Source organism: Balaenoptera physalus (genome assembly GCF_965194825.1).
Source record: "Balaenoptera physalus genome assembly, chromosome: 1".
NCBI lineage: Eukaryota > Metazoa > Chordata > Mammalia > Artiodactyla > Balaenopteridae > Balaenoptera > Balaenoptera physalus.
The window spans coordinates 94,066,205-94,083,473 of NC_138882.1; the positions used below are offsets into that span (position 1 = coordinate 94,066,205).

The following is a 17,269-nucleotide window of genomic DNA, read 5'->3' on the forward strand; positions in this document are numbered from 1 at the left end:
TGAACGTCAGGCTCCCTGTGTGCCCCACCCTCCCCGACTCCCACCCTTCCCTCATTCTCTCCGGGTAGTTGCCCTGGGCCCCATCCAGCCATTCCTGGGGCCTAAGACAGACTTCTCCTCCTGAAATCAACTCCGATACTTATTTCAAATCCACGTGTACCTTTGTTTCACAGAAGATGAATGTGTTTGAGGAATTCAGGTAAAAACACAAAAATTTTGAAGCCTTGTATTTTTGATAGGAAGGAAGGCCTAGTTGAAAGGACTTCGGTTGAGAGTATTTTTATAAATCACACCCAGTTTGGAAAGCTAGCTTTTTCATCCATTGAGTTCCTTAAGGCCTGGATAAAACTGCATTTTCCTAAGGAAACTGTGGAATCCTTGTGAGTTGCCTTACCTTTCAGGATTTTTCAGAGAGGGGCACAAAGTTGGTGGCCCGTGAGTTGGCTGTCTGGGGGGCACTGTCAGGGCCCTAGTGCTGGCACAATACTGGCCTGGACGGTGGGGTGCAGTGAGGCAGGGCCAGAGTCCCAGGGGATGCTACTGCCATGGCCAGAATGTCGGCAGTTTCCAGGGCACCCCTTTTCCCCCCAGGGCAGCCACTTGTCTGCTGCAGCCCAACCTGGGCTTCCAGGCTTCACCAGAGGCACGGTCCGGGGGGGACGAGGCAGAGGATTTCCTCCCGTGAGCAAATTCTCCATGAGTGGCACCTTTGCGATCATTTTTACAAGGTGATATTGTAACACAATGGTTACTTACACTGGAGTGAAAATTCATTGCCAGAAGCAGAGGGAAACTGAGGGTCAGCCTGCTCAGTTAGCAACTGACACCTTAGTGGTTGTATTAGTCAGCACCAGCTGCCGTAACAAATACAACAGTCTGGGTAGCTTAAACAGCAGACATTTATTTCTCACAGTTCTAGAGGCTGGAAGTCCAAGACCAAGATGCCAGCCAATTCAGTTTCTGGTGAGAGCTCTCTTCCCAGCTTGCAGACAGGGCTACCTCCTTGCTGTGTCTTCACATGGCAGGGAGAGGGGAAGCAAGTTGTCTGGTAACTCTTGTTATCAGGGCACTGATCCTAACAGATGAGGGCTCCACCCTCATAGCCTCATTGAATGCTAAATACCTCCTTATAGGCACTATCTCCAAATACAGTCACACTGGGGGGTTAGGGCTTCAACATATGAATTTGGGGGTGGGGGGGATAAATTCAGTCCATAGCAGTGGTCAAACAGTGAAACATTCAAGAATGATGGTACCCTTTGAGGTATTTGCTGCCCTTCCAATCAAAGTCCCAGGCCTCATCCTCTGGCCTACCCACCCAAGGCTCCTTCTCCCATCTTAGAATCTGGTCATGTTACTGCCACATCACCCAGGGGCAGGGTGGGCACCCCTGAGGCCTGGTGCAGGAACACAGGCTGGCAGGGCTGTCTGGACAGCAGTCTGTGGGGGGATCCCAATGGTCAGGCCCTGGGTGACCCTGGAGGAAGGGGAAGAGGAAGCAGAGGGACAAATCTCATCTGTTACTTAGCAGAAGCATGAAGCCACCTGGGGTCAGGACACAGCAGCCTTATAAAGTCTGTCCTTGGGCAGACTTCCTCATACATTTCACAGGTTAAACCATTGAATCTTGGGGGCTTCCACATGCCTGGCCTATAATGTGGAGACCATTCATCATGTGTTAAGGCCAGGTTAATCTGCTAAATAAAAAACACTTGGGTTGGGGGAGGGATGGAGTGGGAGTTTGGGGTTAGCAGATGTAAGCTATTATGTATAGAATGGATAAACAACAAGGTCCTACTCCATAGCACAGGGAACTATATTCAATATCCTGTGATAAACCATAATGGAAAAGAATATGAAAAAGAATGTATATATATATGTATAAGTGAATCACTTTGCTGCACAGCAGAAATTAACACAACATTGTAAATTAACTATACTTCAATAAAAATTAAACAAACACCTGGGATTTCTCTACCATTACCAACAGCTCAAATTATAGGCAAAGAAAAGTCTCCAATCCCCTTTATTCTTCCCTTTTCACCCTGGAAAGTTCTGTGGTCTCTATTCTCCTCAGCCTGCACTCCCACCCCCACTGTTGGCTGCTGTCCTTTCTCTGCCTTTGTTTTATAGCAGTGAATGGTAATGACCTTCAAAAGCTCAGGGGACATTCTTCCATTGTTAGAGAATCCAGCTACGCCACTCAGGCTGCCCCCACTCAAGACTGTATTCTTCTAGCCATGAGTCACTGCTGCCATCTTGTTCCTGTGCTTCCTGCGAGGAGACGAGAGAAGGAAAAAGAAAGGGGGGGCACCAGGCCGGCTCATGGAGCACCTGCAGGCCTGGGTGGGCTCCGGCCATAAAAGTCTGCAGAAGATGGAAAAGGGAGGAGGCGGAACTGGGCTGTTGCCCTGAGCAGGGGCAAAAGCCATGCCTCTATGGGGGCAGGGGTCACATTGGGCCGCACAGTCCTCTAGGTAGGGGCTTAGGGCAGTACCATTAACACAAACGGCTCTGGGATCCAACAGGCCTGGCTTTGAAGTCCAGACCCACTGCTTCCAGCATCCTGGACAGGTTCCCCAGCCTCCTGGAGCCTTCCTTTCCTCATCTGTACAATACGGAGCCCGGTCCCCTTCATAGGATCATGGTGAAGGCTGAAGGACATGACCTATGCAAACCACCTAGAACACGGCCTGGCATAAAATAGGAACAGGGCATTTAGTAGGTTTCCTCTTTCTCTCTCAGATCTTCCTTCTCTCCTTCCTCCTCCTAATGGGAGAGCAATCATTCCTAAGCAAGAGTACCATCCTCAGAAAGGTTCAGCAGTGCCCAGCCATCTCACAAATGCTGGCTGCCACGCACACAAAGGGACTGTTTCTTGCTTAGAAACGGAAACAACTGGGGGAAGGTCTGGGAACAATGAACCTTGCCCTACACCAAGGGGGACCTCAGCCCTCTCATTTGTTTGATCTCGACTCTGTTTGACAATGGTTAATTCTCACATCTCAGATTCGTGGCAAGAATTTGAATCCCCATTTAAAGGCAGCTCTTATCATCATTCAGCTCCACGATCATCATTCAATATTTATTATGTTCAGGGCCTTCTTCCAGACATTATGTATTTCCTTCAGTCTGGAAAGTGGAAGGCTGAGAGGGGCTGCTGAGAGGTCCATAAAGTCCCCAGGGACGCACAGGGCTTGGGAGCAAGTCCTTGTTCACCCAATCGCAGCAGCATAGGTTTAGGAAGGGATTGGTGACATTAGAGCAAGAGGAATTTTAGGTTACGTGAAAGGAATCTATTTCATTTCCAGCAAGTAATAAACTCACAGAATTCATTACCCAAGAGGGAGCTGAGTGTAAGCATAGAAAGTACATCAAACGAAGTTTCAGGCAAATTCATGGTTGGCTGATCTCTGTATGGGGTGTCCCCTGACCCTGCGACCTTGCCACCAGGAAGGACATCGAGCATTTGGCAAGACTTAAAGAAGGAGAACTCTGTCCCCTTGGGCCTAGGGTTCTGGTCCGTGCAGCAATTCCTATGCCCATGAGACTGTCCTAAATTTCTTAGACTTGTGATTTTTCAGCGTCATTCATCTGAACTGGGGGAGAAAGGGGGTAGCAATCCTGGAGAGAGGGGACTTTCAACAGCGGCATAAGAATCTCCCCGGCAGCACACCTTACTGTGATTTCTTTTCTTGTCTAAAATTCCAAAGGCCTACACCCTTTTAAGACTGCAGCAATTTCATAAGAGCATGGGGCGTTTGCATTGGAAGTGAGTTGCTGGACCATTCCACTTACTGCAGTTTCTGCCCTGAACAGTTCTGTGCAATAGCAATTAGATTCAGAAATAGAAACAGTGACGATGCTACAAATGCAGTTGCTGAGCTATGTATCTTTGAGGCAAAAAAGTCTATATACCTGAGGACCGAACGTTGACTTATTTATGCAACAAATATTTTGAGCACTAACACTGAGCCATGTGCTTTGAATACAAAGATGAATAAGACATAAAAATATCTGTCTTCTGAGAGGTTAGCCAGTGGGGAAAACAGGCAAACAGCTCTCATATTGTGGGTGTTATGGGAACAGGAAGAACAGGGGGTCCATCCATCTCTATCTGCAGGAGTCAGGATTCGAAGGACTGCCAGGGGTTCCCTGGTGAATGTGAGAAGGGGAAGAGGGATTCACGCAGACAGGAGGGTGTGGAACATTTGAAACGCTCAAAGTCACTACGGGTGGAGCTCAGGCCACCTGAGACAAATGGGAAGGAGGTGATTCTGGAAAGAAGACACTGAGGGTGCTGGTCCAGGCTAAGGAGCGGGGCACTGATTTTCGAAGGGAGGCTGGGAGGTGTATAATCAGATTCTAACCGTAGGGAGATCATGGGATGACCTAGATGAGGATGAAGCTAGAAACAAGGACGGGAGTAAGGTGATTTGCAGGAGAGCAATGACTGGGGACCAAAACAAAGCCCTGAGGCTGGGCCAAAGGTAAGATCAACAGGCATAAGGGGGAGGGAGAGAGAGGGGGCGTTTGGGAATGACTTCATGATTTCTTTGAGTGGATGGAGGTATCATTGAATGGTAACTGAATGCTAAGGGAAGAAAGTGACGGAGAAGATAACGATTAAGTTTGATATGCTGCACTTGCTTTCTGTATGAGGCAGTCAAACTGAGATACCCGTCAGCTGGTGTATATAGAGATCCAAGTCCCAGAGAGAGATGTGGTCTAGGGATCCCTGGTCCCAGGGGCATCAGCAGGTGGAGATGAAAGTTTGCCAAGGGAGAGTCCAAACGTGGACAGAGGAGTGAACTGAGGGTGCTACGCCAGAGAACGCTGAGGGCAGAGGAAAGTGAACTCCCCAAGGAGAGCAAGCAAAGAGGTGGGAAGAGACAGGCTTCTCAGAAAACAAAGGAAGGGTGATTTCTGAAGAAAGGGGAGGTGTTTGACAGTGTCAAATGATGCAGAGGTCAAGGAATATAAGGACTGAAGAGAAGCCGTTAGACCTGGCACCTGGGTCCTTACTGCTGACCAGGTGGAAGAAGATTCTGTGGGAGATGCGGGGAGAAGCCAGAAGGCAGTGGGTCAAGGAGTGAATGAGAGGCAGGAAGTGGTGACAGCAGGTAGACTATTCCACCCAGAAACTCAGCTAGGAAGGGGAGGAGAGAGCTTGGAGGATGAACCAAGGAGGAAAGTTCGGTAGAGGAGACTTGAACATAATCAGAAACCGACTGTTAAGGAGATTTAAGAGAGAGAGAAAATTGATGGAACAAGCATGCAGAAGCTGCTCAGAGTGGAGCTCAGCTGTCAGGTGTCAATTTCCCCTCCCTGTTCCATTCCTTCTCTGCAACCCTATGACACCCATTTGGACCATTCATCCGTCTTCAGACACTGCTTTGCATTATGGTTATTTGAGTGTATATCTTATCTTCTGTAATTAATTTTGTATCTCTTTCAGGGCAGGAACTCTGTCTTAAACATTTTTGTTGTAATCCATGGAGCTTTTATTTTTTTTTAATAGAACTGAGTTTCATAGTATTTTTTAAATTAAGGCATAACTTACATACAGTAAATTACTGGACACAAAGATAGTACAGCTTGATGAATTCTTACATACGTATAAACCCATGAAACCACTATTCCAACATACAAATATCTTCAGCACACTTGAAGGCTCTCATGGTCCTACCCAGACAGTATCCCACATCGAAGTAACCATCATTCTGACCTCTACTGCTATATAGTTTTGCCTGTTCTTGGTCTTCTTATAAATAGGATCACTTGGTGTATGTTCTTTGTTATCTAATTTCTTTCTCTCAATAATATGTCTTTTGTTGTGTGCAATGGTTTAAGTTCTTTTTTTTATCTGTGAAGTAGTCCATTGTGTAAATATATACCACAGTTTTTCTATCTGTTGATAGATGCTAGGGCTTCTTCCAGTTTGGGGCTATTAGAAATAGTGCTGCCGTGAACGTTCTTGACTACATACAATGGGGTCATAGCACTCATTCTGTTGGGTGTATGTCCAAGAATGGTACTGAAGGGTAGTAGGTTGATATTTGTTCAGCTTTAGTAGATGCTGCCAAAGTGTTTGTGCCAATTTATATTCCCTTGCAGTGTATGAGTGCTCTGGCCCTATAGTATTTTTAAATAAAATGCAATTCAATGAGGAATGCTTAAAACATTGAAAAGAACAACCGCTTTTAAGAACCATCAACACTTCAGAAGTATCTATTGATATGTTAACAATTACTGTGGAAATAACAGATCACTTCCCTATCCACTAAGACTTCTATCATAGAACCCCTGGTTGGTCTAGTTTGAATTGAGGTAAGTTCTCGAGTATAAAATAAGTGCATTTCTATATAATTAATTTCTATAAGGTACTATTGTCACTAATTTTAAAAAAGCTTTCTTGCCTCACATTCGGATCCATGAGATTTTATTTTAATACTCCATTATGGATCTGATTTTTCTGGGAGCTGGCAGAACCGCCTTATCCTAACATGACGTATGCATCCTGGATGTCTCAAGAGTCAGCGTTAATTCAATTATTTATTCATTTGTTCACTCTGTAAATATATATTGAGCAGCTACTCTGTGCTAGGCACCGTACTAGTCACTGGGGGGTGTGGGGTGGGGGATATAAAGAATCCTCTGTTATGGATTCTGCCCTCAAAGAACTTGGTCTAGAAGAAGGCTTGGATGCAAAGAACTTAAAGCAGAGGAGAAAGTTAGCAAGCCTCATACTTCATCGAAAGCTTTTCTACGAGAGCAGAGCCTTACCAACTTTGGTGGAAGTTTAGCAAAAGAAACTGTCATTTAATAGGTCAGTTACCTGTCTGAGTGAAGACAGCAAGTCCCCTGAGGGCAGATCTTTGTTTTCAAGTCACTTGAGTGTTCCCTCAATGTAAGCTTCATAGGCGCCCATTATCTAGAGGGGAAAAGAAATGACAAGACCCTTACTGGGTTTGACAAAGCCTGCTCTTTTAAAAACCCCTAGGGAGAAACTTCCTTGCTTGAAGTCAAGGAACCTCTGGGAACCTAGAAGTCCTAGACCCTGACATGCTTATAATCTTTCCAATTATTGAGATGGTTCCAAATGGTGTTAGCTGGCAGTAAAGGGCCCAAGGATCCCCAAGAGTAACTCATTAAACTCAACGCTAGGCCTAGATGGTTGCCACAGGAGTGCTGATTCTGGCACAGTGAGCAACCAAGGACAGAAGCTTTGCTCTCTGGACCCACTATGGCAGCACAAAGGACCTACTTTGGAAACAGCAGCTGAGTATGCGAGTGTGATCTTGGAATCCAAGTTAGAGCATCCTTAGCTGAACATCATTTGGGAGAGAGTGGGAAGTGAACATTTAAAAGCTGAATTCCTATTCACACTTCAAGCTGCTGAAGAGCTTCATACCAATTATAGGCTTAGCAGATACTACTGGTTATTGTGGCAGAGTTTTTGTTTTTTTTTTTTTTGTGGCAGAGTTTTCATCCCATATTCCCTCCAGACCCCTTTACTATTTCTTGAGCACATGGGCTTCTGAGGCCTTCCTACAGGAAAACTGTCAGAGAAAAATGACTGCTATGTATATTCTGTCTCTAACAATATATATTCTGGGATTTTTTTTGCACCATCCTCCTAGAAATACTTTTACTTCTCTCCTGTGTTGAAACTTCTGCTCCTGTTATATCTTTCCCTTTCTCAAGTAAGGCTGCAAGGGAAATACATGTTTTGAGACGTTGCATGTCTGAAGATGTCTTTATTCTATCTTTGTACTTTTTGGATAATTTGGCTGGGTATAGAACTCTAGTTTGGAGAGCATTTCCTTTCAGAATTTTGAATGCATTGCCTCATCTTCTTTCTGTTTCCAGTGATGCTATTGCGAAGTCCAAAGCCATTCTCATTTCTGATTCTTTGTATGTGACTTTTTTCTCTCTCTAGAATCTCGTAGACTCTATTTCCTCCAATTTTATGAAAATGTCCAGTGAGGTACCTTAATGTGGATCTATTATTAGCCAACGTGTTGGGTGTTTGATGCATTGTTTAAAGCAGGAAACTTTTGTCTTTTTTTTTCTCTGGGAAATCTGGGGGAGTCATTTCATTTGTGATTATCTTCTTTCCGTTTTCTGTTTTTTCTTGTTCTCTCTCTAGAACTCCTATTATTTATGTATTGGACTTCTTGGACTAGTCTTCTAATTTTGCTTTCTTTTCTTTCCAATTTTTAAAAATCGCTTTGATTTTTTACTCTACTTTCTGAGAGACTAACTATTGAGTTTTTTATTTCTGCTGTTTTTAATTTCCAAGAATTCCTTTTTGGCCTCTGAATGTTCCTTTTTTATTTCACCCTGTTCTTTTTTCTTGGATGCAATATTTTCTCTTATCTCTGTAAAGATGTAATTTATATACACTTTAATTCTCCTCTCCTTGCATGTTCTCAGTTCCCCCACACACTACTTTTTTTTAAAAGTCTTTATTGAGTTTGTTGCAATATTGCTTCTGTTTTATGTTTTGGTTTTTTGGTCCCGAGGCATGTGGGATACTGGTTCCCTGACCAGGGATCAAACCCTCACCCCCTGCATTGGAAGGTGAGGTCTTAACCACTGGACCACCAGGGAAGTCCCCACCCATACACTACTTTTATTTTTTTTTATTTTTTTGCTTTATAGCTACTTTATTTATTTCTTTATTTTTGGCTGTGTTGGGTCTTAGTTTTCGTGCGAGGGCTTTCTCTAGTTGCAGCAAGCGGGGGCCACTCTTCATCGTGGTGGGGGGGGCCGCTCTTCATCGCGGTGCATGGGCCTTTCACTATCGTGGCTCCTCCCGTTGCGGGGCACAGGCTCCAGACGCACAGGCTCAGTAGTTGTGGCTCATGGGCCCAGTTGCTCCGCGGCATGTGGGATCTTCCCAGACCAGGGCTCGAACCCGTGTCCCCTGCATTAGCAGGCAGATTCTCAACCACTGCGCCACCAGGGAAGCCCACTACTTTTATTTTTAATTGTTGTCTTGGTGTTTATTGTCCACATTATTAGCTCTCCTCAGATAGTAGTATTGGGATATCTGATCATGATTAAGAGAGTGGAACTATTAATCTGATTGGAAGTTTTCAAGTTGATTGAAAACTCTGGGCAAGTGGGTGAAGCTTTGGACTTTTTGTGCTGCAATGTAGGATTGTTGGAGAACCTCCTGTGTCAGTATTCCTAGTCTGTTCCTTGTAGGTTACACAGATTCCCTCAGCACTCTATGTGTTTAAAAGAGTGCCTGACACATAGCAAGCAAGTACTCAGTACTTGTTATTATTGTGAAAGCTACTGTTATTGTTATTGTAGAAAATACGTTCACAGAGAAGCAAATATATACACAATTCAACTAATCAAAAGCCAATACCCTTGCTTGGATCTTCGTAGAGATTCACAAAGGTGCAATCATTCTCAGAGAGTTGCACACAAACTTTAAGTGGTGCTCTGATGCTTCATGGTTGGGTGGATGATAGAGAAGGTGAGTGGAAGGAAGATGTTTGGGGCCAACCTAGGAGAGGTGGGGAGGCAGCTGACTGAGAAGGAGGAAGTGGCTAGAAGGAATGCCAAGTGGTCATGGTGGCTTCCAGAGAATGCTAGTGGTTTCTCCATTTAAGCTGGTATCTAAACAGTCGCTATCTTTGCAGTTCTAGTGGAATGGGTTTTGGCACACTTGGGGGCAGATTTGTTAATTAGCTCCATGTCTCCTTGGGTGGCCATCAATTTTATGGGTGATAGCACCAGAGGACCAGCTCTGCCAGGGGAAAGAAGGAATATTCCATTAATCTGGCTATGGGTTATTAAGCCACTCTTTCTTCCTGTCACCGACAGATTGTGAATAACACTGTGTTCTCTCCCACCCTCCTCCTCTGCCTCCTCTTCTCTTTCCACAGCCTGGGGAGCACAGTGAATCTAGAAAAGCCTCGCTGTTCTCAACCCTGGTGGGTCCTGGCCTGTCTGGCCCTTGGTAATGGGAAGGGACCCCTTTTTCCTCCTTTCTACACCTGTTGGTCCCCAGCCACCTGGGAGTCCCCTCCAGAAACCTGACTTGCAGCTTCCGCAGTGCCGGACCGCTGGCCAGAGTGGTGGATTCCTCCCGGGAGCTGGTGTAGCCTTTGGCAGGGGATCAGCTCCTCGGGTCATTGATTTCAACTGCTCAGCATCTTGTCTCAGCTCTTCTTGTGCGTCTGCCTCTCTCAACTCAATTCTAATAACTTTATTGGCACAAAGATGCGGAGAAAGGATTGCCAAAGTCAATAATCAAGTTTCTGCAACCGAGATAATTTTTTTTTTTTTGGTGGTTGTTTCGTACAGATAAGAATTGTGTGGGCTCATATTGGGTTTTATCTTTGGATTATTCTCTCATAAGACAGTACATATTAGGAGGTCTGAGTCAGATTATTTCTCTCAGTTATACAGCCTCATTATTCTCTACTTCTTGGTTTATGCTTGTTTGTTTGCCTGTCTCTTTTTAACACGATTATTTTAATGACAAAAAATCAGGTAAGCGAATTTTTATTGATCACCTACTATGTCCTAGGCAGTGTGATGGGGTATTTAAAAACATACACTATATTTTATCGAGAGTAGGAAAAAGCTGGGTCAGGCTATAAAGAAGTGATGAAATGTGATTGCCCATCTATCCAAGGCAACTAATAATATAATTCCTATCAGTTAGAGAGGAAAGAGAGCTGAATGGTTAAGTGTGTGGGTTCTCAGCTCTTCCCCCTCTTTATGTGACTTTGGGCAAACTTCCTTGTGCCTCAGTTTCTTCACCTAAGAAAAGGGAATAATACCAATAGCAATACCTCTTAGGGTTGTTGTGAGAGTCATGTAAGATTGAACATAAAGCACTTAGAAAAAGCCCTGGCAATCAGTAAGCACTTAATAAATGTTAGCTATTTTTATTACTGTGATTTCCAGAGACCTTAACGGTTTTCTTTTCCAAGCTCCTCCTCTTCTCAAGGAGTATCTAGGGGGCCAGCGAGACTGACTTGCCCAAAGTCACAGTTTGGTCTCTTTAACTGCAGACAACGATGCTAATGACCTCGACACCATGCTGCCCCTTAGTCAGTGGTGTGAATTTTTTTTTTTAGAAATTCACGGTCTTTTATTTATTTATTTATTTATTTATGACTGTGTTGAGTCTTCGTTTCTGTGCGAGGGCTTTCTCTAGTTGCGGCAAGTGGGGACCACTCTTCATCGCGGTGCGCGGGCCTCTCACCATCGTGGCCTCTCTTGTTGCGGAGCACAGGCTCCAGACGCGCAGGCTCAGTAATTGTGGCTCACGGGCCCAGTTGCTCCGTGGCATGTGGGATCTTCCCAGACCAGGGCTCGAACCCGTGTCCCCTGCATTGGCAGGCAGATTCTCAACCACTGCGCCACCAGGGAAGCCCAGTGGTGTGAATTTTGATTCTAGAAACTCAAGCAAAATTTCGGTGGGGGATTCCTCTCCAGACCACCATACCATGAATAACCACTCACAGAGTACGCTGGGACTTCCACTGTCTCCGACTCACTTGATTTCTTGGAGTGGAATTACACAGACATGACCAGCATCCAACTGAATGATGGTACCTCTGGTTCATACGGTGTCAGGATGGTACAGTGTTTAAGAGCCACAGTCTGGTGCCAGACAGACTTGATTCAAATCTTGGCTCTTCCCTTTATACATGCTCTGTGATCTCAGACCAGTTACTTAACAGCTCTAAGCCTCAAGTTACTCACAAGTAAACATGGATAGTAATGACACTACCCCTCACTGCATCATCATAAGGATGAAACACAGTAGCATATAAAGAGCTCAGCCTGGTGACTGGTACAGAGTAATTGTGAATACGTGGAAATTAATATGGTTTTTATACTAGTTTTTGGTACTTTCTTTTACCCATCCTCATTTTATCCTCAAGACATCCTTCTAAGAGAGGAAAGAGAGATTCTTTTATTCCCACCACCTATTTATAAAGGTTAACTTAGCATCATAGCTGGCAGTGGGACCTGAACACACAAAGGCTTCAGCGACCCTAAAGCAGTGCTCCTTCTCCTATACTTACACCTCAGGGACTAAGAAAACCTGAAAATGTCCTCGAAATCGAGAGGGAAGGGGAAATAAAGAAGAAAAACTGGGAAAATTAATAGGGTCAGCACAAACTGAAAGTTGGAGTGATGTTTTTGTTAGACACATTAAATCAAAATGCACACAAATGAAGCAGAGATGGAAAAAAGAAAGTTCCATGTAGCCCCAGAAGGACCAAACAACAACAATGTGAAGCACACTAGCTATAGAGAAGGACAGACAAACCAATAATCAGAAGCTCCCTTGTAAGTTAAGGCCAGGAGAATGGTGTAGGGAATTAAACACTTTCAGCTTATCCCAGATCTGGTGCAAAAACAAGACAGGGAGAGGGAAGGGAAGAGGGCCATGGAGTAAAGGATCAGATCATTGTCTGCAAAGACTGTGCATTGTCACGAAAATGGTTCTGAAGATGAACGTGGTTGCTAAGATCATAAACTTTGCATTCACGTAACCACAAGCTAGGAGGTCAGTGCATTCTGGAATTGTTCGTTAAGTCAGGATGCAATCGGATGAGAGGAGGGAAAGGTGCCCATTTCCTATAGGTCCTTCTTTTCCCTCTCTTCTCAAGGCACTGCGAATCTGGAGGTCCTGCACAGTCAGCTGTCTACTTGCATTGGGAAAGGCAGGGGAGAGTCCATGCACTGACTGCCTACTCTATGGAGATAGGAGCCAGGTCTGTCCACCTGGGACCTCAGCACCTTGGACAGTTTGCCACCTTCTGTAACTCTTTGTTGATGGATCCCTTGGGAAACTCTACTAGGCACTTTGCTATCCAGTGGTAAAGGGACAGCTGCCAGGGCAGTATGGCATGACAAGGAAAGAATGCTATGAAAATCCAAGAAACAAGAAAGGAACCTGGGCCTTTTACACTGAAAGAAAGTAATGATGGGAAGGAGTATAAGGTGAAGAGTGAGAGATGGGTACCACGGTGAGGGAACAGGAGCTGGCATGCCTGTCTTGAAGGGTCTGAGGGACTTGGAGCAGATTCACAGAGGGGACCGATCATGGCCTGGGATAGTCCCAGGGGTGGGGGCTCGCCTCAGACAAGCAGAGGAAGGAGCAACTGGAAGATTGTCCTGGTCTTTCAGCTACATTGGCATGTCCTGACTTCACCTACTGGGAACAGTGCTTGTTGATGGGTTAGGGGTACTTCAGTTGGTGCCTTTTTTCAAATCAGCTGCTGGGCTCATCCATGAGCTTGAGGATGACATTTGCTTATGGAGAAGGAATCTTCTGCTCCTTGAAACCACAAAGCCTACTTTCAGGCCTGTCCTCATGGGGTGCACTGTTTTGAATTCAGTAAATTAAATTGGGAAGTAAGAGCCATCACGCTGTTTGGATTTATTGCCCATTTGCGTTTTTAAGCCAACATTTGTAAAGTGCTGTGTAATTTAAAACAATCTCATACATTATCCATTTGGTTCTTGAAATAACTCTGCTAGTTCCATTTTATAGAGGTAAAATCAAGGTCTTAAAGATTCAAATAAGGTCACACAGCTAACAAATGTCCATCAGACTTCCTGATTTTGCTGTTTTGTTTTGCTTATTTCCTCACACATAATTTTTTTTTCCCACTATACCAATCAAGGTTATCATGAGGCTATAACTTAGAGTTCATGAATGAGTGACAGGGCATCAGCGAATCTCCTAAAATTATTTGCAGAATTTGCATAAGAGGGCATATTTGCTCTTTTTTCTGGGGAGGAGAGGTCACAGTTTGAGCAGATTCATTAAAGTTTTCATGATACACAAAACATTAAACAGCACATCATAAAAAGAAAAACTGTATTGCTGAACACTTCTTTTGCATCCAACACGTACCCCCTTCCACTCCAGTGCAAACTTAGTCCAAACTAAGCCCTTTATAATTATTCCAATATTTGGAATTGGGCTACATAAAACATTCAGATCAATTGAATCTTCACTTTTATTGGAAAGTTTTGGCCCTGTGTAGACACAGCCCAGCTCTCTCTTGTCCTTACTGTTCCCTGTGTCTTTTCCTCCCATTTACCATCCAGCCCGGGGAGGGGAGAAGGTGGACAGGCAGGAAATGATGTTTCTGGTACTCTTTAGAATACTAGCCTCCAGCCCAGCCCCTTTAACAGACATTCTTGGTTTCCCACCCAGAATCCCAGTTTGTCTGTTTTTCCTCGGGGTGGTCATGGACTTTCCTGAACTTGGCCCTATTCCCAGGCCCAGCACATCAATCTTGATAATCTCACCAATCACGGTAATTTTATTCCCCCTGCTAGGAACTGGCTTAAGAGGGAACATGTGGGACTTCCCTGCTGGTTGAGTGGTAAAGAATCTGCCTTCCAACGCAGGGGACGCGGGTTCGATCCCTGATTGGGGAACTAAGGTCTCACATGCTGGGGTTCAGGGGCGGGGCAACTAAGCCCTCGCACCACAACTACCGAGCTCGCACACCTCAACTAAGAGAGCCTGCGTGCTGCAAACTACAGAGCCCACGCGCCCTGGAGCCTGTGTGCCACAACTAGAGAAGAGAAAACCCGCATGCCACAACTAGAGAGAAGGCTGCAAGCCACAACGAAAGATCCCACAAGCCTCAAGGAAGATCTTGCGTGCCACAACTAAGACCCGACACAGCCATAAATAAATAAATAAATAAATAAATCTTAAAAAAAAAAAAAAAAGAAGGAACATGTAACTCAATTCTGGTTAACAAGATTGGAGGGTAACTCTTCTGGGAAAGATTTTTAGCTTTTCAAAGAACTACAAAGAGTACAGAGGTCTCTTTTCTACCTCTGAACATGGTTGCACACAGATCGGATCCTTGGAGCTGTAGCAGCCATCTTGTGGCCACGAGGGAAAATGGCCAACAAGGTGAAGATGGCTGAGCAGAAAGTACAGAAAAACCCTAGGTCTTTGATGAGGTGGTTGAAATATTGAATTAACCAAGGAGCTGCCCTCCTTTTAAACCCTGTGTTATATGAGATAGCAAATGCCCTCATTATTTAAGGCATTTTGAATTGAGTTGACAGTGACTTGCTGGCAAAAGCATCCTAATGAACATGAGTCCCTTGCCATGGAACTCCTTCTATGGAATGTCTTAAAGTAAGATCATTTGCTGTTTTTGAGTTAGACCCGGCTTATAGAGAATAAAGAGCTAGTGTAACTGGATGAATGACCAAAATAGGAGGGGTTGGGTAAGATCTCATGAATTAACCTATATGACCCCAAATTCCAAATTTTAGAAGAGACTTTTGAGATAATTTAGGTGATTTTTAAAATTCTGACCCATGGACCCCTACAGTTATGCAGGGATGCTTTAGAAACCTACAAATGTTTGATTCAAATTCATTTAGAATTGTGTTCTACAATTTAAAATTCCTCAATTAAAAAATCACAGTTAAATATTTCACACACCAAATGCTTATTACTAGAGACAACTCAGGCATTAAATTGTGCTTCTGTGTATACAGTTCCTAACATAAATATTTTGTAAATGTTCATTTATTCAGAATATGCAGCTCTGTACTGGTTCTTTCTTTATTATTATTATTATTATTTAAATGCAGGCCTTCCCATGTCTGTTTACATAAAATTATACACATGAGTATCAAATATACCATGCATGGGCCCTGTGAAATTAAGTGTCAGGTGAAATATACCTTTGCTCAGCCCCTGTGTGATCATGGTATAATAATAAGTTTTTAAAAAATAATTAGGCAGGTGTTGTGGTGCAAAGATTGTGTCACCTTACACATAGTTTTAGTACCTATTATAAAATGTGAATGCTTCTCTCTTCCTTTTAAAGATAATAAGCTCACCTTGGCAAGGTAAAGCTTCTGGGTTAATCCTAGAAAATTGGTCAGCAAAGACATCATACCTAAAATACATATTCAGTGTTCCAAGCAAAATAAATTTGTTTATCTTAAAATTTTGAGTAAATATCTGACAGAGATAAGCAATGGAGAAGCTGAGACATCACTGGACATAACTGCTCACAGTTGTTATTACGATGTATCCAGCACTGTTCTAAGGTCTCACCTGTATTGACTGATTTAAACCACCCACGAACCTTGTAAGGTTGGTACAATTATTGTGCCCCATTTTACAGATGAAGAATCAAGAAAGAGGCACTCAGCCAGCAAGTGGTAGTCCAGGATTTGAACCCACAAAGTTTGCCTCCAGAATCCGGACTCTCATTCACTACATCGTATTTTCCCTCAAACAATGAAGATTTACTTGGTTGAAAAAGCTGTTCACTGACTCCCTCCCTCCAGATTGGATGTTTGCCAGTTAAGGAATGACAGCAGATCTTACCTGCTGTTATTGACTCCACTTTGAAGGGAAATTCTCCTCATAGCCTTCTTTCAAACTTTTGGACCTGAAATTGTAGGGTGAAAAACTGATGTATTTGCAACCACTTATTTGTGTGAATTAAGATTTTCTCAATACTATGCAACTAAAACAAATTTTTAAAATACATTGAATGAGAATTATTTACAAATTGCTAAGATGTGGAAGCAACCTAAGTGTCCATCAAGAGATGAATGGATAAAGAGGATGTGGTACACACACACACACACACACACACACACACACAAAATGGAATACTACTCAGCCAAAAAAAAAAATGGCTGGGCTTCCCTGGTGGCGCAGTGGTTGAGAATCTGCCGGCCAATGCAGGGGACACGGGTTCGAGCCCTGGTCTGGGAAGATCCCACATGCCGCGGAGCAAGTAGGTCCGTGAGCCACAACTACTGAGCCTGCGCATCTGGAGCCTGTGCCCCGCAACAAGAGAGGCTCCCACAGTGAAAGGCCCGCGCACCGCGATGAAGAGTGGCCTCCGCTTGCCTCAACTAGAGAAAGCCCTAGCACAGAAACAAAGACCCAACACAGCCATAAATAAATTAATTAATTAACTAAAAAAAAAAATGGCTGAGCAGTATTTTGCCATTTGCGACAGCATGGATGGATTTGGAGAGTATTATGCTAAGTGAAGTAAGTCAGACAGGGAAAGACAAATACTGTAAGATATCACTTATATGTGGAATCTAAAAAATACAACAAACTAAATATAACAAAAAAGAAGCTGACTCACAGTTACAGAGAAGAAACTAGTAGTTACCAGCGGGGAGAGGGAAGGGGAGAGAGGTAGGGGACTAAGAGGTACAAACGATTATATATAAAATAAATAAGCTACAAAGATAT

The 17,269-nt window shown here is 43.9% G+C and overlaps 1 protein-coding gene and 1 long non-coding RNA gene across 3 annotated transcripts in view; one reads left to right on the forward strand and one right to left on the reverse strand.

Annotated features, from left to right (window-relative positions):
- Positions 1-1,367: 1,367 nt before the first annotated feature.
- The window catches only part of MAB21L3 (mab-21 like 3), a 91,982-nt gene continuing 76,080 nt past the window's right edge, over positions 1,368-17,269 (reverse strand). The window contains exon 6 of one of the 2 annotated variants that reach the window (XM_082459767.1): positions 1,368-6,934. In XM_082459767.1, coding sequence (XP_082315893.1) covers positions 6,890-6,934 — 45 coding nt within the window. In that variant the 3' untranslated portion in view covers positions 1,368-6,889. Of the gene's footprint in view, positions 6,935-11,098; positions 16,443-17,269 lie in introns of those variants that run through there. The other variant, XR_014262948.1, reaches the window with a different exon arrangement.
- Positions 10,059-15,466, forward strand: LOC309660332. Its single transcript, XR_014263349.1, has 2 exons — positions 10,059-11,084; positions 11,409-15,466. It is a non-coding gene; the product is annotated as an uncharacterized lncRNA (long non-coding RNA).